A 25,160-nucleotide genomic window follows, 5' to 3' on the forward strand; every position below is an offset into this window, starting at 1 on the left:
CAGCCTGTGGATTAGTCAGAACTATTTCCATTGTAACACCAGCTTGATTTAAGAATGCATCAATTTTATCTGTCCAATCTTTCAGCAGCCCAGTATGAGGTGTTTCTGATGACCAGGCTAAAATGCGATAGGGAAGAGATGTTGGAATTATCTGCATTTTCCTTAAGGCTGCCACAGATTTCCACAGGACAATTCCATGCAAGGATTCCAGGCGTAATTCTTAGCAAATTGCTGTAATTAAGACATTAGAGGCGAGTCTGAGAATTTTCCGCCAAAAAAGGCCCTCTAAGTAATCCCAACATTCTCGACTTATATTAAAGCCGGCTTCACTCCCAAAGGTAATAGATGCTACAAATATTTGCGTATAAAACATCAACACAGGTTTTAAGGTGTATTTTCCATATGCTGCGTTTAGTTTTGCACCTTGGAGTGACAAATTTCGCATTCTGGTTTTCAAATCTTGTGACCAATCCCATTCGCGTATAGATTTTTAAAATAATATTCCTAAATAGCGAATGCAGTTAGTGATCTCAAGAGGCTTGTTGGCTACAAACCATTTAAAGTTCTATCCTCTTTAGCCCAACTTTGTTCCAAAGGCTACAATTTTAGATTTTTTTACATTTATTAAGAGGTCATTTAAATGTAAATACTCTTGGAGATTGAATAAGAGCCTTTGTTGCCCAATTTGTGTGGTGTCCATCAACACCAAGCCGTCAGCATAGATAGCCCAACTATAACTTGGTGACCATTTATTCACGGTGGATACGAATTGGTGTCTTTCAGGGCTGCTGATAGATCTGAAATGAACAATTTGAAGATTAGGGCCGCTAAAGGGCACCCTTTGCTTTATGCCTTTTTTTGTTGGAATTTCGTTGGTGAGATCACCTTGTGCATTGAGTCGAACTCTGATCGTTATATTAGAATGCAGGGCCATCAGTGGATGCAAAAGGTCTGATGGACATGACCACATTTGCAGTTTATTCCACAGCATTTCTCTGTTAATACTGTCAAAAGCTTGTCGGAGGTCCACAAAGACGAGGAACAACTCCCCCCACCCCTCTCTTTAAGGTCTCTAGTTTCAATAGATTATTGAGCAAGATTAGATTTAGCTCGGTGCCCACTCCTTTTGTGAAACCCGTTTGACGGCAATCTATGATTCCAGCACCAATAGCCCATACTGCGATTTATTTGTTGTTGAAGAAACGAAGCAAAGATCTTTCCAATGATATCAAGTAAGGCAATCGGGCGATAGTTGGAAGGATCGTCCCGATTGCCTTTTTTAAATATTGTCACTACCACTGTTGATAACCATGAATTCGAAATTTCTTTTGTCGAATTCTTTCGAAATAGTGCTTCAATAAATGGCGCCCAGTGACCTTTATTCAATTTTAACATTATGTTTGTGAGGCCATCAGGGAGTTTTTTAATTTAGCAATTGCCATTAGGATATCATCCGTTGTCTGACAGACGTTCCAAGGAGCTCCAATCTCTGTCTCTTGAGTGACAATCGATGTGGCTGGGCATTTGAATACGTTGGTAAAATTAGTCACCCAAACGTTGGAGTTTACGCCATTGGTCATCATAGCATTTTGGTTTAGTGACCCTTCGTTTATTATTGCCCAAGTGTCTCTGCTATGATGATTAGATATTAGTCTGAGAATCTCCTTGGCTCTTCTTGGCCATGAATAAAGACAAATGCTTTCGTCCAATTTCGGTATTTTTGCTGCCTTTTCTTGATCGCCTCTAGTAAATTGACAGTAGCAACCTTTTTAAGGAGTTTTATGTCTTTATGCAAGATGTTTTTTTTTCTAAGCGAACTTTCCCGCTAAATGGATATTTATTGCTTTGATGGTTGATTTTAAATCCACTTTTTCTGTTTTTAAATTGTGAAAGAAGCAGAGCGTAGTTCACTTGGCTGGTGGTAGAATTAAGATTGGAGGAGATGTGAGACATTAAGACTGCTATTGCTTGCTTGTTTATATGTAATCTGTTTGCACCTTGATTAATTGCAAGATTCTTGGCGTAACAGGCAGCTGGATGGCTGATGTTCATGTGCCATGTTAACTTAACAGCATCATGATCACTACTAGGAAGTTTTATTATTGTCAGCTGGTCAATTCTACATATAAGGTTTCTTGATGACCAAATGTAGTCCAGAGTTTTGTGACTTTGTCTATGCCAAGTATAAGAGGCTGGAATTTCTCCTCTAGTGTGACCATTTAGCATTGTACAGTTTCTTATGTCTAATTTAGATTTCCACCATTGCCCTTGCTCTAACCGATGGATAGACTGATTTGCATTGAAAGTTCTCAACTGCCTATTATTATCAAAACAAGAATAGTTCAGGTCACCACAGATGATAATAACCGGGTCACTAAATTCAATCATGCAGTTGTCTATTAAAGTGGTGACAGATGTAATATACTTTGCCGACAATATCATTGCCGGATTCCAATAGGTGTTTACAATGAGCATCTGTCTGATTGTGTTGGGATCCGTTGAGTTGCTTTGTAACGTTGTTCCTTGAACAATTAAATTTGGGTTAACAGATTTTACCAATTTCCAGTTTTTATTGTTCTTTATCATCGTCGCCAACCCTGAAAAAGGACGTCCTGTACGTTTTTTTGCAGCTGCGTTCAGCAATACTGTATAGCCGTCTCGAATTGGAGTTTCTCGCAGCCAGGTTTCTTGAAGACAGATCAAAATTCTATCATTTGGCAAGAATCGTGAAATAAGTGCATGAACCATAGGGTACTCCAAGTGATCAAGGAGCATATTTCACCTTGCTTCTCAGTATTTGCTAATGTCGATTTACTTGCTAGTTTGTAGGGACATTCGATCTTTTGAGAAATTCAGGCCGAAGTCGGGATACATTGTTACCAGACTGCCTAGATTGTATGTGTTCCCGTAAGACACTTCTCCTTTGTTCATTGGACGACAGAACCTCTGAGTTTCGAGAGCTGTCTGGATGATTTACATTGGACTCTATAATAGAGGATAGCTCAAATCCAAAGAAAAGGAGTTCATCTTTAGCTTCCCTTAACGTTTTTTCAATGAGCTGGCATTTTACATGCAGAAAAACGCAGTCTGAACATTTCTCAGAGGCATATTCCACAATTGCGATACCTTCTGATGTAATAGTTTGCAACAAGGGGATGCAATGTAAAAGTTTAATTGTGTTGCATCTGTTCAGATTGACCTCGTTCTTTTCTTTGAGAATATTCTCCAATTGTAATTTTCGATAAGGAAAAGCATGTGATGTCTTATGGGAGCGATCTGTGTTCGAGGATCGTGCCCCTTGTTTTTGCATCTGTGCTAAGGTAAGCTTTGGATTCAGGTTACAAATGTGACTTTTAACTTGGTTTGCTTTAGACTACTCACCTTTTTTCGGGTGAGGGCTGGACAATGAAAATCTTTTTTTGTCGAATTCTCAGAGTATCAGTTTCCTCTTTTGAGGTCCTGGCGTTGTTTCCTGCAGGTGTTTTCCTTCTCCTTAAACGTGAAGATGAGAGGATACTGTTGCTGATTAATTAGTTTAGGGCTCTGTTATTGCCAGAAGTAGCTTTGTCGTCATCAATAGAGTATGTGGATAAATCGCACAAGTCGATTGAAGTTGGAGAAGATGGTTTAGACGAGTCTTCAAATTCTACCCTTGGCCTTTTATTAGGGTTCAACGTGTCTGTAAGAGGATTCTGAGAAGAACTGACGACTCTATAAGGACTTTTCACTTTGTCCTGGTGCGTTGACCTTATTGGACGTTCAAACAGTCCAATTTGAGGAGGAGTCGACAGATTCCTGATGAATATCTTTGAACTATTTGATCTAGACTTTGGGCCGGAGCTCACCTTTTCTTTTCTCGATTTTGATGAGCTGTTAATTTGACAAGGAATCGTGGTTTTTTCCTTAGTCGAGAAAAGTTGCTTCGGGATTCCAGAGAAAAATCCAAAGGTCGGTTTGTTGCCAATATTGGTAGATGAAAGATTTTGTGATTTGCCTGTTTCACAATCATAAAGGGGAATGGCCACTGCTGAGGCGAAGGCAGCACTTAAGCCTGTGGATATATCTGAGTCCTCCACCGGACCCAACACGATTGTTGATGGTGGTATAATATTTGATTCAACCACTGTCACGTCTTCCTGGCTATTTGAGTGTACATTCACAGGGCCATTATCTTTGAATGCTGGTATGACCTTCAGGGAAGATGGGCAATTCAATCCTGTCAGTGATAGAAAGGTGCCCTTTTTTGACAAGGTTGCTGGCAGAGAGGCAATCTTCTCAAGAGGAGCCATTGATGGAAATGTGGTGCATTTAAGATTACATGCACATTGGTGTTTTTGTGCATCCAAAATGGAATTCTTAAAGTTGTGCCTCATACATTTAGTACAGTCTAGAACTGCTTCTATAAGATCAGATTTTTCAGCCAACTCGTTCCTCGCTAAGTCACTTAAGCGATTTTGCCATTTTAGTGAAGATTCTGCCTCACCATCAAGTCGTTGTTGAATTTGAGTTGTAAAGTTTTCCAAAACAGAGTTTGGAATTTAAAGTAGCCAACATGGACTCTTAATCTTTCAACGTGTCATTAAGTGACTCATATAATTTCACAAACGGAATCAGCGCGATTGATGTAGCGGCTAACACATTGTTATGTATTTGTATGCCTGCAGCTATAGATTGCTTTTATTTGCAGCTTTGCTATCAACATCCACTTGTCGCGGAGATGATGATTGGCATTTTAATTTGCGTCTCAGACGTAAGACAAGCTTTTTGCGCGGTATCCAAAAATAAGGATGTAGGTTCTTTGTTATTTGAAACTAATTTTTTTCCGGACCAAACTGCCTTGCGACACAGTAGTCTCTTAGTCAAGGGCCTTACTTGTGGCATACTCGTGAGGTCTTTATAAGCAGTATCAACCACTGAACTTCACCTATGTTTTGTTGCAGAGGCCAACAAAGTCACTTCTTTATGTCTCGCTGGAGTGTTTTCATTCGTGCCTAAACTTTTGTTAAGCAAGGGAAAAGAAAGGGTAAACAGAATGAGAGAACTAACCCATGGTGAGGGAAGTAAGAGAGTTTTGGTAGTCCAGATTCATGGTTGAGTGTGCTGGCAGCCCCAGGTAGGGTCAGGTTGTGGTAGCATCCCAGTAGCGAACAGGGAGCAGACAGGGGCGTTAGAAGTGGGCCTTTGCCCAGTGGCCGGGCTCCCGCCTCCCGGTCCCGCCGATTGGCTTATAAGTAAAGGGAAGCTCATAGTGGATGGACCGTGCAAGGTTGTGTCGGCAGGATCATTTGCAGGCGGACATCTTAGAAGGGGGTGAGGGTTACCTCAATGTGCAAGCCGTCACTTTTAAGTTCTTCACCAATACGGTCCATGTACAGCACATGTGCCTGGGGACGCAAAAGACAACCTCTCCCTAAGGGTCATTAATCTTGCATATTGGCCAAGTACACAGTGTCATCTCCGGTGCAGCAGAGAACTTGCCTGCAGAGTAAACACAGTGCTTTTAACACCTTGGTGAGGGATAGCAAGGCAGGAGCATGCTAGGCTTTGCACATGGACCTTGACTCAGCCGATTTTGCCATGAGAATCGGAGTCCATCCTGAGAAGGCACTCATGAAAGAGAACCTCAGGATTCGCCCCTGATGTCCAGGCGAAGCATCTGGACATGCCCTATGATGAGAGTAGCCTGTTTGAGGCCCAGGTGAACTAGTCCCTGCAGACACAAGTATCAGGCTTCCAAGGTTACAGCCAACTCTTTATAGACCTGGTGGGCCAGTAGCCATCTGCCTCTGCCCCAAGGTTACTGGGATTTCGCCTTGTTTGCCCACTAGAATACTGGTCTAACACCCTCTGGCAAACAACTGCGCCATTTGCTGCCATGGCAGAGGTTGAGAAACCCAGAAAGGGGGCTTTTCCCCTTCAGCTGTTCCAATGGGGCCCCTAGGGTAAAATCCCCCTGAAGTGTATTTTGTCAATTTCACCCATTAACACTGTTTGCTGAGGCGTGGCGTTTCATCGCTTCCAAAGATTGGACTTTGCAGGTTGTGATTCAGGGTTACTGCCTCCAATATGCTCAATGTCCACCTGACCACCCTCTTTCCAGCCCATCACTGTCTCCGGTTTCTCTCCTGCTAGAGGTAGTCCGTCAGCTTCTGTCAAAGGGTACCATAAAATTGGTGGGAAGGCAGAGGCTGGTACTCCCTTTGCTTTTGAATTCAGAAGATAGATGGGGACCTACTCCCTAGCTTGGATCTAAAGCTTTTGAATTTGCACCTGCGCAAGGACAAGCTCAAGGTGGTAACCTTGGCCCAGATATTTGAGGCTAGTAGCTCTAGATCTATACGAAGCCTACATTTATGTGTGGATCCATGCAAGCACAGGAGGTACCAGTTTAAGGTTTTAAGCTTTCCTCAGTGCTGGCATTGGCGTGGTAGCAGCTTGCCTCAGGAGGGAAAGGATACAAGTTTTCGCACACTTGGGCAACTTTCTCGGCTGAGTCGGCACCCTGGACCTGGCATCTGTGCATGTGTTCCGCATATGCATCCTGTTGCACAGTTTGGGCTTCATCCTGAATTTCAAAAGGAACCTTGTTTCCACCATCCCAGCCCTTCCTGTTCATCAGATCGTTCATGGACACTCACCTGGGTAAGTCTTTCCCTCCTGAGGATCGAGTGGCTAACATCTTCCAGATGCTTCATGTCTTTCAGTGCCAGTAGCTGGTACTAGCCTAAGCTTTCCTGTGTCTGCTGGGCCTCATGGCATCCTGCATTGTGGTGGTGCCAGAAGTCTGATTACTCATGAGGTCGTTCCAGTGGCTTGCTTCAGTGTCATTGGTCTCTGTTCGAGGGTGAGATGTCCGACCTTTTGCAAGTCTCGGCCAATGTGGCTAGAGATCTCAAATGGTGGTCCCTGCAAAACAACTTACTGAGAGGGGCGCTACTTTGACAACCTTTGTCCCATCTGGCTGTGCTCACTGACACAACCCTGAAGGGCTGAGGCTCTCGCCTGTTGGACCTTATGGTTAGAAGACTCTTATCTCTGACAGATGCACCTCAATTTGCTGGAGCTGTGGTTGATTAGAATGGCCCTGATTGCCTTCCTTCCTTCCTTGCGAGGCAAGACTGTGCTGATGTTCACAGACAACAGAGTGGTCATGCACTTCCTCAGGAAACTGGGTGCTGTGGTGGTCATTACCTATCTGCAAAGAAGCAGTGAGACACTGGTTCTGGGCCGTAGAATGTCATAGCTGAGGTTTTGAGACGACAGACTTCATCCTCCCTCCAGAGGGAGTTGCGCCAGGAAGTTCTAGCAGAGATCTTCCCTTTTTGGGAGACTCCTCAAGTGTGGACCTCTTCACTGCCAGTTGAACAGAAGAGCAAATTGTTCTGCTCCAGAGAGTGTCCTCAGCAGGGAGCTCTGGGGGGTTGCATTGACGGTAGAGTGGAACTTCTATCTCCTCTATACGTTCCTGCTGACCCCTGTCATTCCGCTGGACATGTCCATCTGCCCTCCGTGGAATATATCGTGTGGGGTGGACCTGGCGTCCCACTAGTGAGGGCAGGTCCTCCATATGAGCATCAGTATCATGAACTTTTGTGATTGGCTGCTGAGTCTGAGGCATAAGGAGTGGGATTTGTAGGATGACGTCCTGGATGGACTCCTTTCTGCTCAGAGGTTGACCATCAAGTCCATTTTTGCCTGCAGGTGGTGTTCATTTTCGGCTTTGTGTCAGGAGAGGGGTTTCAACCCCTTCATCTGTCCTGCTACCTCTGTTCGGTTTCTTTCTCTTCTCCTTGGCTCAGAATGGATACCATTTCAATCTTTGAAAGGACACTTGAGCAAGGCTCTTTGTTCACAATCCTCACTGGTATGCAGATTGTGCAGGGTTTGTGCAACTGGTTTACTCCACAACAGTTTGTTGTGCCTACTTGGGATTTAGAATTTTGTATTGACATTCCTTATGGGAGCTCAGTTTGAGCGTAGGCATTCATGTTCATTAAGATTGCTCTGCCTTCGGGTGATTTTCTTGGTGGCCATCACTTCTGCAAGATGGGTAAGTGAACTCCAGGAGTTGTCTGTTAAACCGCACTACTTGGTGTATTCCAAGAAGAAGGTGACTCTGAGGGTGAGGCTGTCCTTGCCTTTGTTGGGTGTTTTTGGAATTTCATCTCTGAGAAGATCCATCTTCCTTTGATTTTCTCTCTGCCTTATTCTTCTAAGACAATTGTGATGTTTGAAATGATTTATGGAGGGACAGGGCCTCCTAGTCCTTGTCCTACCACTTCTCTGTGTGTTATTTCCTTACGTGTTCTGCCACTGAGGTTCAGTCTGCACCTTTGGCAGCGCAGCTCTTCATTTTATCATTTGGTGAACAACATCCATGGATACCCTTATGGCACCCATGGGTGTGGGTACACCCTTGTATCACTTACGTGTGTTGCCCATAGAGCAGGGTGTGCGCTGGTGGCTGCTACATTCTGACTCAGCAGTGGCTCTGAGTATCCTCCATTTTGGGATATCCAGGCCCTGCCATAGGAATCAATGGCCCTCAATACGAGGTCGGCGGTAACCCGCCACAGGTTGCCGCTGACCCTGAAATACTGAATCCGCTGCCTGACTTCCCGGTGCCACCGGGACATTACAAGTCCCGGCGGCGCAGGAAGTCAGGCGGCGGGTTTGGTAACTCCCCATTCCTGTGGAGTCCAATAGGACTCCATGGGAGTGGGGAGACGGAAGCACTGGCACCGTTGCGGTGCCGGTGCTTCTGTGAAAATTCTACCTGCAGGCGCCGTTTCGTCCGGCAGGTCTGACCCTGCTGGGGGCAACGGCCCCTGCAGGGCAGACTCGTAGTGTGGCGGTCTGGAAACAAGGGTGCCATTAAGCTTACCGGCACCCTCGTTTCCGGACCGCCACATTGGAATGAGGCCCAATGGATTCCTACAGAAAGGTAAGATGGCTCCTGTGGCCTCTTGGTTTCTATTGCCTTTTACCTTGTTTCCCAAATTCCTGTGAAGCCTTGTCTCTGTTCCCTTCCTCCTGAGTGGCTGTTGGGTGGAAATACCATGTATGGCTCTGGGACTACCTCCTGTCAGACTGACAGGAGCCTTCCCTGGGGGCTGTGTGTTATGGGTACACCCCAGGGGTGGGACCTGGGTGAATGGAGTTGGCAGTCAACTCGCATTCTCTGTTTTGGGTGTCTGGTTTGTGTTTGTGTGACACAATGAATGAGACAGTCCTGATTGAAACTGACATGAATGCAGCGTAGTGTGCTGAAAGGCTGGGTACTTGCCCCAATCCACATTCTTTGTATGGGTGTCTGGGTGAAGTGAATGAACTGAATGCCTGTGAGCATGATTGGCTGCCTGCCTGCATGAATGAATGCCCTTCTGCGTGATTGGTTCACTGAGCCTGGATCAGCCAGATTGAATGGGGAACAGATGTGTATATCTGGGACCTCTGACTTACCAATTTGTTCAGAAGCTGAAGTCCAAGCTGAAGCAAGAAGAAGCAGTTCCTTGAAGCCCAGCTGGAGGGGACGTCTGCTGCTACAATGTCTTCAATATAATCCGAAAGCTGTTATGTCTCCCAAGGACTGATCCAGAGAGGACCTGCGAAGGAGATCTCTCCCCGAGCTATCACGGACCATCGTGCAAACTGCTGCTCTTAATCTGAAGTGCCCTGAAAGCCAGTCCTGTGTGCTTGCCGTCCGGAGAAGGGGTCTTTGTGAATCCTGAAGAGGAGTGCCCGGACATCTCGAGTCGAAGTCCATTGGTGTCGCCCAGGATCCAGAGGTGCGTTTCGTGATCGCCGGAAGCCGTTGCTGTCTACCGCCCAGAAGAGGGGGTACCCTGGCATAGTGCTGCTGAACACTCAGAGCTGCAAAAGTACCAAACTACCTAGGAACATTTCAAAGGACATCCTTGCTGTCACCACTCACCACTGACCACTTTTTCCCGCTGGAGAGAGTCCAGAGTGTCTACGTGCCATGGAAGGTCCGCAGGTGGCTTTCCCGCCACCAGAAGCTAAGACGTCCCAAAGGTCCAGACTTGGTGAGGGTCTGAGGTCCACTCCAGTGGTCGAGTCCAGGTCACCAGAAGTCACCCAGAGGCCCGTGCTATGGCTGCACCACAGAAGGACCGAAAGTCAGAAAACCGTGATATTCCGAAATCAGACACCTGGTGGCGACGGTTGCATATGTCACTTGGAGTCATTGAAGGGTGCCAGGGTTTTTACTCTCATCTGCCAAGCCTTTACGGAGCCCACAACAATCATGTCGGGAATCATCGAGTGAAACCGAGAAACTATGCCACTTCGTCTGCTAAGGCACCAAAGGTACCTGTGACGAGGAAGAGCATCTTCAAGCCTCAGGAATTGTCCAGGGGGTCCCAGATTCATCTTGTATCTTGTTCTCTTGTGACCTCTCAAGTATTTTGGGGTGGTCGAACCTTTTAAAGAAAGTAGGCGGTTATTAAACATTATTGGACTGGGCTGTAAAAGACAAGGTAAGTTACTCCCTAACTTTTTCCATTACAGGTTGCCCAGCTGGGGGGGATCTTCCCACAGAATTGTGTATCTAGTCTAAAGAAAGCATTCTACCACTGATCAGAACTAACCAGCTTTTCTTCCCAAACCTATGCTGTTACACCTCACTTAAGAATTCACATGCCTATTTATAACTGTCTGCAGTTAATGCATCTATTACTGAATTTAAGTTTTGTGTGGTACCACATAGAGTGTATATAATTACAATTCTTTGAATAAGTATTGCCAAATTATTTGAATGTATATATACTACTGAACCTTAATTTATATAAAGAAGCTGTGTTATCACATTCCTTTGTGGGGCTTGGGGACTCACTGTACTTAAGAACCAGCCTGCACCATGTGAGGAACTCATGGTGACAAGTAAGACGGACACAAGTGATCACAGTTTAAGGGTGTTTATTGAATTAATGCTCTATGCAGGTTGGAAAAATGCCTAATCTAAACCCGTATCTAAAATAGGAGCAGGCTTCGACCATCAAATTAAAAATAAGGCAGTCCTAGTGGCGTTGTGTCAGAATAAAAAGGGCCTATACTAAGAAACCTATTGCCAAACCTCACAACTAATACAAAAAGGGGTGTGGGATAATTCTCAAGAAAAGAAAGAAGTGTTCTCAAATAATATGTCTGGATGCGGTAGCTTGGATCTCCCTTCCCCACGTTTTGGACATGGGATGAGATGGGAGCTTGGAGCACAGTACAGTCTCTGGCTTCTCCAGCACGAGACGACAGTTCTAATGGCAGCTCTCAGGACACACTCTCGAGCTTTCAGGTATCAGGGCCGTTGATGGCCAAGTATCGTTTCACTTGAAAGTCTCTTGCCTTTGAGGAGCTGACGTGTTCAAATAACAAACCAAAAGTTCCTTTAACAAATGAAAAGTTTGTTTCCAAGGTTTATTGGATGATGATTTCTCCCCAGGGTGCTCCTCTTCTGGATGCTGACCCTTCTCAATTGTTTATCACCGTTTCACGTAGGGTGATGGCTTCACCCTTTGGGCCCCCCTCTTCTGAGCGCTGACCATTTTCATATCGTATTCCACAAATCTTAATGTCTTTTTAAACAGTTCAAAACACGTTATTTCTTGGGACTTTAGACTTTGCCCCTCTTGGGATTCGCTTTCCTTATTTCTTCTCACTGCGGGATTCACTTCCCTTGCTTTCTCATAGTTTGTCGATCAGAGTCTTCCGATTGTACAGGGATTTTACTAGACGTACTGTATGACCACTTTGACCTCCTTTAGCGACTCTCATACGGCCTTCTGGCACCCGTAGTTTTGTTCAGATGGGGATCGACCAGAGTCTCGAATTAGCACACACGTGGTGCCGTAATCCCTCTGCAGCTGGTCTCCCCTCAACACTTCTTACAGTTCTTTTAAACAGTTCACTAATCTTGGTTCAAACTTGCCACTTTGCGCTTCTCATTCAACACAGCCCGGTTCATATTGTTTCTCTCCTCGACTCGCCGACTGTGATGAACCGCTTGGCTTTTCTTCTTCACTGGAGTCAAGGCCGGTCCCACGGTCACGGGAGCTTCCTTCGCTCCTGCATATTGGTGTAGGCTTGCCCTGTGTACCGTTGACATATGCTACAATGCACTGGTGCTGTTGTTCACGGTCTTAGGCTCTCTCCCACGAAGGTTCTGCAGGTCTGGGACAAAAAGGGCAAGGTCACTTCTCTCCTCGCCACCCTCTCGATTCCTGCCGCCTTTCTCCTTTGATTGAACTACCACGTTTGCTTAGCCACCTCGTTGTGCTGTCTACCGTGCTCGCCTTGCTCGTCTTGTGCTCTCTGGCTCCACCTTTTATCCCTGTGGGGAAGGGAAAGGGCCGTCAGGTGTGTGTGTGATTCTGATCAATTGCCTGACCCTTGTATTGGGACATGTCAGGTAAACGGCTTTGGTGTTAGTCCGTTGTCCTTTGCGTTGTGCAAAAGTATTCGTGTTGGAATAGGGGGAAGGGGCAGTGGTTTGGAACATCCTATGAAAAAGGATGGGGAAAAGGTGTTAAAGGAAGGGGGATTCCGCACCTCACCTGCCGGTCTCCCACTCCCCGATGTTGCTGATGGTCTCCGAGCTCATTCGACCAGAGGCCTGGCTGTCGCCTGCCTCTGCCCTGCACAGGGGGTTTCCTGTCTTGGGCATATGTTAATGGGCTACACAGACTTTGCTGCCGTTTGCCAATCATTCCTGTCTTGAATCCTTGTCAGGGCAAGATGCTAGCTCTGGCCAATCGGTCCCCCAGATTTTTCTGGTGTAGGTGGTGTCTTCTCGTCTCGCCTCCGGAATGGCGTACTGGTGTGGGAGTCTATCAAAGATCACTATTCTGTGAGAAGAAGGAATCCATTAGAAGAAATGGTTTCTGATGAATGCTCCCCCCAGATTTCTCATAACTCTCCCAAACTCCCTGTCTTGTTGGAAAACTTGTACACCTCATCTGTGCTGCGGTCCCACAGTGGTTGAGCGCCAAACTGGGGTGATGGGGCATGGTGGCTTCATATATACTGGCCCAACGTCTTGTCTGGTGTGTAACAGTGCAGAGTGGAACAGGGCTGCGCCCCCCACAACCCCACTGCTGGCGAAACAAATCCCAATGGTCAGCTGGCCTTGGAGATAGAATAGCATAGATGAGGACTCTATGAGAGAAACCTCCATCAGAAAGAACATTACAGAGAGGTAAGTCATTTGTTCTTAACCTGTTTTCTTCCAGTGCATTGCTGTGGACCATCCTTTATGCCTCCATAATGCCATTTTGGGGAATCTATACTTTGCTGCTCCTCATGGTTCCAAGCCATGTCTTTTGTTTAATCTTGCTTTTGAACCATCTTCATGCCCTGTCACTCCCAAATGAGGTAATGCACTTTCACTGGATACAGCCTTGGATTCCTGGTCAGTTCTTTGTCTGTCTGGAACTGGTTGAAATTAGGTTTGGGGAGTTCTGGTCCCATTCAACCTTTCACTCTGATGATGTATGTTGCTGGACAGATGTGTAGCAGATGGCTGTCAGTGATGGGATAGCCACTGCCTGTTTGAATGGTGCAGATCTTAACATTAGTGGGCTGAGGCACTGTCCAGCCTGGGTTTGGATAAGAGGGTCTGAGTCCTTCTGTAGGGCACTCACTGGGACCAGGTTTCAGAAGAAAGAAGATTACTGCGGAGAAGAGCTGAGAGACTGCTGGTATGGGAACAAACATTCCCAAACCTCTGTACCATCTTCAGTGACGAGGGAAGACCTTTATCTCTGCCTTCCACCCCTAGACTGGTGGGCCTAACCAGTTTTGTGTCCTGCACTGCTGTCCTACAGTTGGTGGATTTAGGAAGCGTCCCTGGAGCATCCTGGGTTGTGACCATTCACTGCAGAGTAATCATCGCTGCACCAAGTGTCATCTCACTTAGAAGCCTGACACTCCCCAGCGGTTCTTTGGCCGCTGGTAACCTCGTTGCCTACAGCAGCTGCACTCTACTGTGAAGAGCGGTCTGCCTGGAGCCTATGTTTCACCACTTTCAAGATTCAAATATCCCTGATCACCATGCCAACTCATTGCGCTACATTGTCTTGGTGGGGGGTGGGTGGGGCTCATCACTTCATTGTGGGAGTCACAGTTGTAGTTATTCAAGGTATTGTGGCCAGTCCAGCTGGTGTATTCCTGGAAACGCATCTGCCTTAGATGACTGAAACTGCAGACAACCAGACCCAAACTCGACTCCAAAATCAACCTCTGCACCCATACCCCTTTGACATTCTATAACCGGCCAGTTGTCCCCAGTGACTCCTACTTTCTTGGGGGATGGTAATTTGTGAATCTGAGTTCAGGGGCCAAGTGTACTTCCCACCTTTGGGGTTCACCCTAGTCCATTCCCTAACACTGCCTTACCGTAGGCGATAGACGGGTTGTCGGGAATTCCTAACTGGGCACACCTCACTGAGTGGGCATTGGGAGTGACCCCTCATTGCTTTGGGGAAACTGATTTTATCATAAATGCGTGCTTTTCCTCATTTGAAAAACGTACCTGTTGGCTTGAGCCATGTCTTGTTTCAGGGGGGACTTCCTAAACCTCTATCCAGGTTACCTGTGAACATTTCTTTTCGAGCACTGGGACTTTTACTTACCTGGCTAGGAGACGACTGTTTAAGTTTCTTAATGTAACTGCCTTATAATTATAAGGCGTGTTGCTTTAACTTGCATAACCATTTTTCTTTCATCCACTTTACTTAAAGGTTGTGGTGTTGCTTTGCATTATTGCTTATAACGGTGTATAATTGTAAATCATCAGTGTCCCTCTTTGTTCATTTATGTGTAGATAACTGTATGTGTAATTTATAGTACCTTTTGATTTTTACGTGCATTTGTTTTGATCTAATACATTGTACAGTTGACTTCTAAAATGTGACAGTCTCTGTGTTGTTAATTGTGTACCTACGTACCAAACCATAGATCTGTGAAATCGAAGTCTGACAGCACTGCCTGTGCTATCCAAAGAGAGTTTGGTTAGACCAAGACTGAAAAACTCTTGCTTATCCACTATGTTGGTCCCTCAGAGCCACACTCCAGTGCTTGATTCTTACCGCTTCCAGGGATCTTAAAGCGGGCATCAGTCCACTACCTCCAGGGTGACTCAATCCTCATCTCCTAGCCTCTCGCATATGACCTTGTCGTACAACCTTTAAAACTAAGATGTTCATATCATTGTGCTTAGTCGTGTTGAATTGTAGTTACGTAATGCATAGTTTATGTTTTACTGACATATAAATGCAAAAGGTACCGTGTACCAGTAACAGAGCATGCAGTACTCTTTGTACAAGTAGGTGCAATATAAATACACATGTGGGTACTGGTTTGGCATATACTGTTAATACTGTACCAAACTTACTGAAAAGCAGTAAAATAAATGTTTTTAAAAAAATACCATATTTAATATAAACTGGATTTCAATGTTATAGCTATAAAGCTATCTACATTTTTTTTAATTGTCTGTAAAGCTGAGAATGAGTTGCAGCCTTTATACATTAACATTGTATAGTGATTAATCAGTACAGACTATATCACAGCTTTCTAAAATGTCAGATTGAAACCAATTAATTAACTAGCAGTGGATGTGACCAATCAAGTTACTAACCCAACTTATTTTTGCATTGCAGCATGATATTCAAAGCCACCCTTTCTTTGCAACGATCAATTGGAGTGACCTTGAGCAAAAGAAGATACCACCACCCTTTAATCCTAACGTGGTGAGCGCATAAACCCCTTTACTAATCAGTCTTTTGTCATTAAAAAGAAACTAAACTAAACACATGATATTTATAACATGTACACAAATTAAGAAGGAGCAGAGAGTGCAAGAAGGTTTTCTGATGGTAAGATATAATAATAGCAACTAACAAACAGACAGATGCATCATATTTCAGTACACTTGCGTGAACACCAGATATTTTAGCCGGGCATACGGTTTGCATTTTGAGGCTCCCAATGGATCTCGGTCCAATTTGTCCAAAGAAAGGGCTAGTCCCTTTCTCATGCCACCCTAATGGCTCTAAAATGTACACGGACAATATAGCATGGTGCTAATGATTAGAAATGGTCTTCATATGAGGAAAGCCCAATGGCATAAAAGAAGCCCACTAATGACCTGGCAAGAGCTGCAATCAGCTAGCAAGGTGCAGCCGTAAAAGGAAGGATTGAATTAGTTTTGACACGGTGTCATCCCATCACCAGCTGCTTAAATACTAAATCCCAACAGTAACTTCAGGCTACCATGCAGAATAATTAGCTGTGATGAAAAGGGCTAGCCCACACACACACACACACACCATTCTGACCATATTGGAAAAGGAAAAACCTACTCATATGGCATCTTGACTTGCAAAGAAATTAAGTTATCTTTTTACTGCTTGAGATGCTTTGCTTTTTATGCAGCCATAAACGCGCTGCACTTCTAGTCCCACTGCCATGGCCCTATGCCATAATACTGCCCTGACACGCCAGAGTACCCTCCTGGAACCCACATGCCCAAGCACCACATTAACCCTTGACACTCTGGAGTGCAAAGTTCATCCCAGCACACATGGATACTACGGTGACACCATCCTCCAAATATCAAAAATTTCAGATTCCTCATGATCATTTAAGAGCTCCCCACGAGGAAGAAAAAGATAACACTCCTCAAAAGGTCATAGTCTACGATATTCCTTTAGACACGTGACATTTTGGATAAACTAACTAGTTGACTAGGAGCAACATCATGTGCTAATCACTAAAGGGGGAAATTATGAGAGAATCTGAGTGGGCTCCACAGGAGTAGGTATGTACAAATTTAGACAAAACCTCTATCAACAAAACACGCTCAGCGTAGCATTTAGCGCTCAGGAAGATGCTACTTTTACGAGCAGGGTTTACCACACAGTTCTAAACCCAAACGTTTTTACCTATCAACACGGCAGTCATGTAAAACAGACTCAACATTTAAGGAATATTTACGGGATGAGGACAGGCCAATCGGTTTCCCTGAAGATGGACATTTAGTCCGAAATGCATTGTACTCAGTTTTTCTTTCTGCCTGTATTTTTTTAATCAAAATATTTTCTGTTTGTAAATCATATTCTGGAGCCATTATACACAATACATTTATATTGACTGCAAATCGTTTCTGGATGTTTTTTAGAACGTTGTGAATTTAGTTTGTGGATATGATGTTTCATAAGGGGTCCTTCCAAGCTCCTGTCTAAAACGACTCAACCCTTTTTTCACTAATCACCAAATGGACCATAAAACTAGGGGAGCCGTCTTAGCTTGTAATAGGAGAGCAGGAAGGTACTATGAAAACAATTAAACCTTTTTACACAGAGAATTTTTCAGCAATGCATTTCTTAAAAGATTAGCATTCTTTTTAAATCATTCTCGCTGCATACAAATTCTCAGCAACCAGAATTCATGCCTTTAATTTTCATCTGAAGGATTCAGAAGTATGAACCTTGCATTGCAGAGAAACTGCATTTGGCAGTACTCGATGTGTACCATACATGCAACAAAAAAGGAATACCGGAGTTTCGCAATGCAAAACATGTATTTAATTACAACGCGCCATAGCCCGACAGGCATCACAGCACAACAAAAACGCATAAGACAAAACATACAGCACGAGACTACTAACGAAGATGAGACTTGAGGCACTTATTGAAATAGTGTTTTTTAATCGCTTATGAAAGGGCAGCAGTCTCTTCTCCTGTCGCACACTTAGTGATAATGTGTCCTGTAGAAAGGTAGCTTCTTACTCTTTGTAGGTCAAACACTTAAGGTTTATTCTTAATTACATCAAGATTTTACAATAGAGGACACCACTGGGTCCCATCACCCAGGTAGGGACAGCTCTAACTGGCATAGGCTGGAACCTTCACACACACTCACAGTACAACATTCTATAGCAAGACCTCCAACATTCTCACATCTCATGCATTCACAGATAAGCACTTTACAACATATCTCCCTCTCTTACTTCAGACACACACATAACAAATCTACTTCACAACACATCTCCCTTTCTCACGAAAACACAGCGCACATTCACACAGCAACTTACAGCTTTTAAAGAGGGTGTGCTACTCTAACAACATCATGGGGTTGATCCACAGCCAACTTAGAAACACTGATGGCTCAGGCGCGACCCAACCATCAACCAATGGAGGCGTAACCTCTCACTTCACCTCTGTGTAAATCACTATCCCACCTAGGACACATGGCGGTAGGCACTACCTTCCCATGGCAACTTTCAGGGAAACCTCCCTCTTCTAATAAATGGTCCTTGGTGGGACCTAACCATTACCACCTTGTAGAGGCGTGACCTCTTAATAAATATATTGGGAAACTTACTACTCCCACATATATATCTGAGTGCAGGCGTGAACTCACCCTCCTAACCATTGCTGAGGCATGACCTTGTATAACATCTTCTTTGGGCGTGACCCCTACATCACGTCCCTACTTTAATTTGACACCCAGATTCTCAATGTGGGAGGCACGACCTCCCTTTATTTAAGTATATTCGGCACAACCTCAACTTAAACATTTGAGGGTACACGACTCTTGCAAATTTGCTGACATAATCACTCTGATCTCTTGGTCATCCTAGGTACATATCAGATCACTTAGCACTATACTTCCATCCTTACCAAGAATGATCTACACATTCAAATTATTACAATTTGGTTTGGTTTTGCTAGGACCAAACAAAAACATGCATGGTGAAAAGTTATGTTGTAGTGCTAAAAGTATTTGTTGTATTGCACAACATAAACCCTGCAATGCCTCAAAAAGAATTACCTCTAGCCCACTTACACTGGCTCAAACATCTTGCCGTACCAGGCATACATCACGCACATACAATTGTCTAGCAAGACAATAACTAATTTCTACAAAGTCCATAAATGTCCATTAGTACAGATACCTGCAAAGTCTCAAAATCATTATCACTAACTCGCACACACAGGCTATTCCATTTCGCCACTTCTAGTATACTTCATGCTCTTCACTTGCACACACTTAACACAATGACTGTTTTTCTAAAAAAGTCCATAGAAGTCCATAGATGCCTGCAAATCCTTAAAAAGTTATATCCTTTATTGCAGCATACGTTAATCATCAATTCAGCCAACTACTTCAACATGCCGCTCTAGCACACATACCTTACATGCATGACAATTCTAACCAGAACAGTGACCTCTCATAAACCAAGTTATACATTGTAAAAACGAATTTTAAACAAAAGGATACTGCAGACGTAATATCACCCGATACCTTAATTTTCTTCTTCAGAATTATGCTCCATTAATGTGCACAGCACTTCACTGCTTTATATCACCCCTCGCAAAACAAAAGAATTGCTTCTGTTCCCAAACAATTTCTCTATGCTCCTGACTCTCTCCTGCTAGCCCCTTGTGACTGCCATATAACTCCCAGCATACACTGAAATGCCGATCTGGGATCTCTTTGCCAGACACAGCTCCATTAAATGCACCGGCTGGTATGTGTCTTTTGACACTTGATGCTGCATCCACCCTTGTACTGGGCTTTACTCCCCTTCATATTCACTATTGTTCTTTAGAGCCTGCGCTGGGGAAACCTCTTTGTTCAGCAACCCCTTTGATACTTCTCTGGAGAGCCTCTTCTTCTTCACTGGTGCCTTGGGCAAGCCCTGGGGCCTTCTTTCACTACACTTCCCCCTGCTTATACTTCTCCATTTTGGGACTTGCTTCGCTCTTGGGGCATCAATTAACTTCGCTTCCCCCTAGTGTTGTTATTACAGTTCTCCTGCAACATTCTTCAGAGCCTAGCTTTAACGTCTTTCTTCTTGGGCTCTTAACACTCAATTTGTTTCCTTTTAATGTCTCTTGCCCGTTTCAAACGCACATTCTTATGTTTTCTCAGTTAACATGTTGCGCAGGGGACACCTATTAACACTCCCTCATTTATTACTGCGCCTTTCTATGCTGGCATTTCTCTTGGGTTCTGCGCAGGACACTAACTAATGGGGTTCTGCATTTGTCAAACTGGGTTTTTCCTCCCCCTGCATATCGCACTGGGTGATTACTACCCTTACTTTGGGCTTTTCTTTCTCATCTTTGTTCCCTGTGTGATGGGACTTACTTCATTTCTTTGGGGGCCAGTGGTTCCTCTTCCCATCTTGCTGCTCCCCCCTCAGCAGACTGTTTCTTCTTTACTTGCAGCATGCTTGCTCTTTGTTTCAGTTTTCCTCGTCGCCATTGTAGAAAGGTAGCTTCTTACTCTTTGTAGGTCAAAAACTTAAGGTTTATTCTTAGTTACATCAAGATCTTACAATAGAGGACACCACTGGGTCCCATCACCCAGGTAGGCCCAGCTCCAACTGGCATAGGCTGGAACCTTCACATACACTCACAGACCAACATTCTACAGCAAGACTCAAACATTCTCACATCTCATGCATTCACAGATAAGCACTTTACAACATATCTCCCTCTCTTACTTCAGACACACACACATAACAAATCTACTTCACAACAAGTCCCAAGCAGAAGCTGCTAGAAACGGGAAGGACTTGCCCTTCCCATTAACTCGTCTTGGTCTGGGACAGGAGAGAGATGACTATTGCTTGAGCACAGCATTCTTCTTGGTTGATTGCTAACTAGCTTTTCTTTTAAATAAACTGAGGCCTTCCCATAAATGCACTTGTGTGTCAAAGTAAGGCTTTTAAATTGCACCTTAGTAGTTACAGGCAATAAGTGGTTATCTTTCCTATACGGACAGCATCGTTTTGGATTACTTGAAGTTTACGAATATTACCCTTGGTAGCGCCCACCCGGAGAGCGTTGCAATAATCGATTCTGGGTAAGATCATTGGTCTGGCCAAGAGCTCACATTTTGTTTCAGAAACAAACTGCTTGATTTGTCTAAGCTATTGCAGGTAGTATTGTTTACTTTTGAAATATTGTTAAACCTGAGCATCATAGCCCAGGGATGATTCCAGGAAAATACCTAAGGTTTTTACTTTGTTTGGAACTGTAATGTTACAGTTTTCGATGGTAAAAACTTGCAAAAAGTGAATCCAATTTAGACCTGGTTTGTGGTAATACAAGGACCACAAGCTGGGATATGCAAAGGTTGAACGGGGAAGTGCTGGTGAATGTCTGTGATAGTTTTAGCATGACTGAGGACCCATCACCACAAAGGCCTAGCTTGAGGGGTCCTACTCCTTCACATAAGGTAAACGTTTGCGAAATAATACAGCTACATAGTTTAGACGCAGTCATTGGGTGTATGGAAGGCAACTATGAAATTCATGGCGCGTAGGAGAGACAGTACCCTGAGTTGGTGGACCACACGGGTTCTCCTTGCATGCACTGGGCATGCTCCTAGTCTCCAGAACTGTAAAACAGCTTCCTGAGTTTAATTTCCCTTGATTCATTAGTTTAACATAAAGCCAAATTAAACCCATTTGAACATGTGAACTGCAGCTACACTCCTGTCCAGGCTGGTGCCTGGCTCTCAGTGCGCCATGATACCGCCAACCACTGAAAAACGAAAGTGTGAATTCTCCATCGCCTCATACTAGCTACTGACACCAACACTGACATTGTGGCTCAAAGTTATCCTCTTTAAAGGGGCACTGTAATTAATAATTTTATTTTTAAAACGTTGAAGTAGTTTGAGATAAATACAAGTGACAACTTGGAGAACATGAACAGGGGTGTTTAAAAAAGAAAGGTTAAATAGCCCGAAAAAAAGTAAATTCAGCTTGGCTCCTGTGGGTAGCCATCTTTCCCACTGTCTCATTGGTGCCATGGCTTCTCTTGCAAAATATCCATGATAGGCTTTACTGATCACTGTAGGACACTTTCTACAGCAGTGAGCAGCCCATGTTAACAATACACTTCATATTCTATATAAGCCTATTCTATTTAAATATTTTACTTTGCTATGATCTGGAGAATGAGATGGGGCATCAGAACACGGTTGTCAAGGGGAGTGGAGTCGCTGTCAGTTTGAACAATTAGGGTAAGGGCTGCAATTGCTCAAGTGAAATGTGTCAAGTGTCCAAATTAAATACTGAATGAGAATTATTTCTTGTCATCTATCTGTCTGTCTTGCTAACTTGTTAAAAACAAAGTGAGACCACTACGGGGCGTGGAGCAGGATGACCACATGAGCGCAGAGCTCAGTGTCCAGTTGGCAACATACTAAGATTACCTACCACCAACGAGCACATTTGGGGCCCCCGACGGCCCCACTGAGCGGCGGAAGGAGCTTTGATCGACAGAGACGACCCACAAGCGGGTCGGTGAAGTGTCAGAGCCTGGTGTGGTACTGCTCTCCCACTAAGAATTCATGGCCGCCTGGTAGATGGCGGGATGCAGAAGGTGCAAGGGTGCCGATTCCGGATGGCAGCATCCTATGAAAGCAGGCACCCCCTCCGGAGGAGCGCACCCTGCTGGGGCGTCGACTGCCCATAAAGTGGATTGTCAGGAGGTGAGCCCAGCGGCTGGTGGAGGTCGGGGTGCTGCAGGCAGGAGACAGCACCAACAGAGTGCAGGTGATGGCCCCTGATTGTGGATGGCAAGACGATGGAAGCAGAGCCTACCGGCCCGTATCAGAAGTGACGTCTATAAAGCGAGGAGGAGGAGCTTCCGGCGGCTGCAGCAGGCCTTAGAGAAGAGAGCCTCCACAGGGACTCCCCCCCCACCCCCCACCTCACATGCGAGACCATAGGCAGCGGGCAGTGCGCTTTCTAGAGGGCAGGCCTGGACTGCCCATTCTACAGTGCTGCTGGGAGAAACCATGAGCATGCCACATTAGCAAGCACAATATTAGTACCTGGAGGCCCCAGACCTATCCTCATAGAGCCTCATAGATCCTCCACTTGTGTGCTACCATAGAGATGAGAAGAGCAGTGGAGAATGTGCAGAGAGCAGGTGTAGAGAGGAGGTGCAGATATAGAGGCTGGGCTCCTTGAAAGTCTACAGCAGGATGTTCTGACCATCCTGTTAGAACATAAAGCATTTTGGGCAGAGGTGCAGTTTACTCTGGGCACTATTACTGTGCAGGCCTCGAAGGTGGAGGAAAGGTTGGAAGCTCTGGAACACACTCAGCGTTCAGCGGACATCAATGACGCTTGTCTGGAGGTATGCATTAAAGAGCTTGAAAATAGGGAGAAAGAAGCCAGGAGCAAGCTCAACGATGTGGAAAATAGAGGAGAAATAATATAAGAATATGGGGGCTCTCGTTTAAAGATTCTGAAACCCCTAAAGACCTAGAGTGCACGTTGGGGCAAGTAGTGGCTAAACTGCTGGGTCATTGGGTCATGCAGCGGACATGGAGTTTCGTTTCCACAAGGTTCACAGAGGTGCTGGATCAGCTGAAGGGCTGCGGTCCGTGGTGGCGAAGTGCCAATGTTCCAGGGACATTTTGCAAAAAGCGTTGCAAAGTCGTAGAAGTGGAATGGGAGGGAGCCACAGTGAAAATAGTATATGCCCCTAATGCGGGTCAGATTGTATTTCTTTGTGGGGTGCTGAACGTGCTAGAAGAATGGGCAGAGGGATCCACCTTACTAGGGGGGATTTCAACATTATTGCGGAACATGCACTAGATTGATGGTCAGCAAAGGGAGGGGTGACTAAGAAACAGCAGAGGGACAACAGGGAATTTGCGCAAAGCATTATTAGTCAGATGTGTCACGGTTACGCTTCACTAAGGCGGGGGATGCACCCTTTTCTCTCCCCCACACTACACATACACCAGGATCGAACCTCCTAGTGATACCTCAGGAGCAGGTCAAGGATATCACATCAGCCAAGGTGGAGGCGATCACATGGTCTGATCATGAGATGGTTACGGCAATGTGGCAAGTGTAGAGGGGGAACAGAGGTACCCCACGTTGGAGATGCAACAATGATCTTCTTAGAGATCCAATCTTTAATGTTTTTGTGTAAGGAGATGTGATGCTCGAAATGCATCGGAGGGACAGGGCCTCTGTATCCTTGTCCTTTACTGGTTTTTATTGTGTGTTCTGACGTGTTTTCCGCACAGGAGTTCATGTGGGACTCCTGGCGGTGCAGCTCACTTTTGGTTTGATGTACAGACCCAAGGGATACCCTTATGGCACCAATGGGTGGGAGTACAACCCTGTGCCCCTAGTGTATGTTTTTGGGCACCTGTGTGTGGCCCACAGAGCAGGGTATGGGCTGGTGGCAGCTGCATGCTGAATTTGACAGGTGCTCTGAGTATCCTCCATTTTGGGATACCCAGGCCCTGGCATTGGAATCAGTTGATTCCTGATAGGAAACAAGATAGCCCCTGTGGCCTCTTGCTTTCTATTGCCTGTTACCTTGTTTTTCCCAAAGTCCTGGGAAGCCCTGACTCTGTCCCTTCCCCCTGACCGGCTGTTGGGTGGAAGTTCCATATATGCTGGTGGCCAGACTGGCTGGAGCCTTCCCAGTGACTGTATGTTGTGGGTACACCCTGTGGGTGGGACCTGGGTGAATGGAGTGTGTGACGAATATGCACTTCTTGTTGTGGATGTCTAGTTTCTGGTGTTTGACACAATGACTGAGACAGCCCTGCCCGAAACTGGTATGAATGCAGTGTGGAGTGTTGAATGGCTGGGTACTTGTCCCGATACACATAACTTGTTGTGAGTGTCTGGTGAGAAGTAAATGGCCTGAATGCACTATGCACCTGATTGGCTGCCTGCCTGCATGAATGCCCCTCTGACCGATTGGTTGCCTGAGTGTGATACAGCAGAATGAATGGGAGATCAACTAATATATCTGGGGGCCTCTCACTGCTAGAATTCATGTTCAGAAGCTGAAGAGAAACTGGAGTTGAAATTGAAGCTTAACCTTGAAGCCCTTCTGGAAGAGAAGTCTTGCTGCTGCTCTACTTCACCAATCTGAAAGCTGTTGTGTCTTCAAGGATGAGACAGAGAGGACCTGGTTAGATGCCCTCTTCCCGAGCTACGAGGGACCATCCTGCACTGCTAATCTTTGCCAGCGCTCCCTGGTAGATAGACCTACAACAGGCTGCCGACCGGAGACTGGGACTGCCACGGAATCACAAGGAGAAGCGCCCGGATACTGTTGTCCATCACCGTCGATGACCGC

General features: G+C 45.2%; 1 protein-coding gene across 4 annotated transcripts in view; it reads left to right on the forward strand.

Moving 5' to 3' along the window:
• SGK3 (serum/glucocorticoid regulated kinase family member 3) overlaps nucleotides 1–25,160 on the forward strand; it is a 1,805,260-nt gene that overhangs the window by 1,655,704 nt on the left and 124,396 nt on the right. For all 4 annotated transcript variants that reach the window (XM_069621138.1, XM_069621137.1, XM_069621136.1 and 1 more), the window contains one exon: nucleotides 15,675–15,764. In XM_069621138.1, coding sequence (XP_069477239.1) covers nucleotides 15,675–15,764 — 90 coding nt within the window. The remainder of the gene's footprint in view (nucleotides 1–15,674; nucleotides 15,765–25,160) is intronic.

Source organism: Ambystoma mexicanum, chromosome 5q, assembly GCF_040938575.1.
Source record: "Ambystoma mexicanum isolate Mex_15411 chromosome 5q, UKY_AmexF1_1, whole genome shotgun sequence".
NCBI lineage: Eukaryota > Metazoa > Chordata > Amphibia > Caudata > Ambystomatidae > Ambystoma > Ambystoma mexicanum.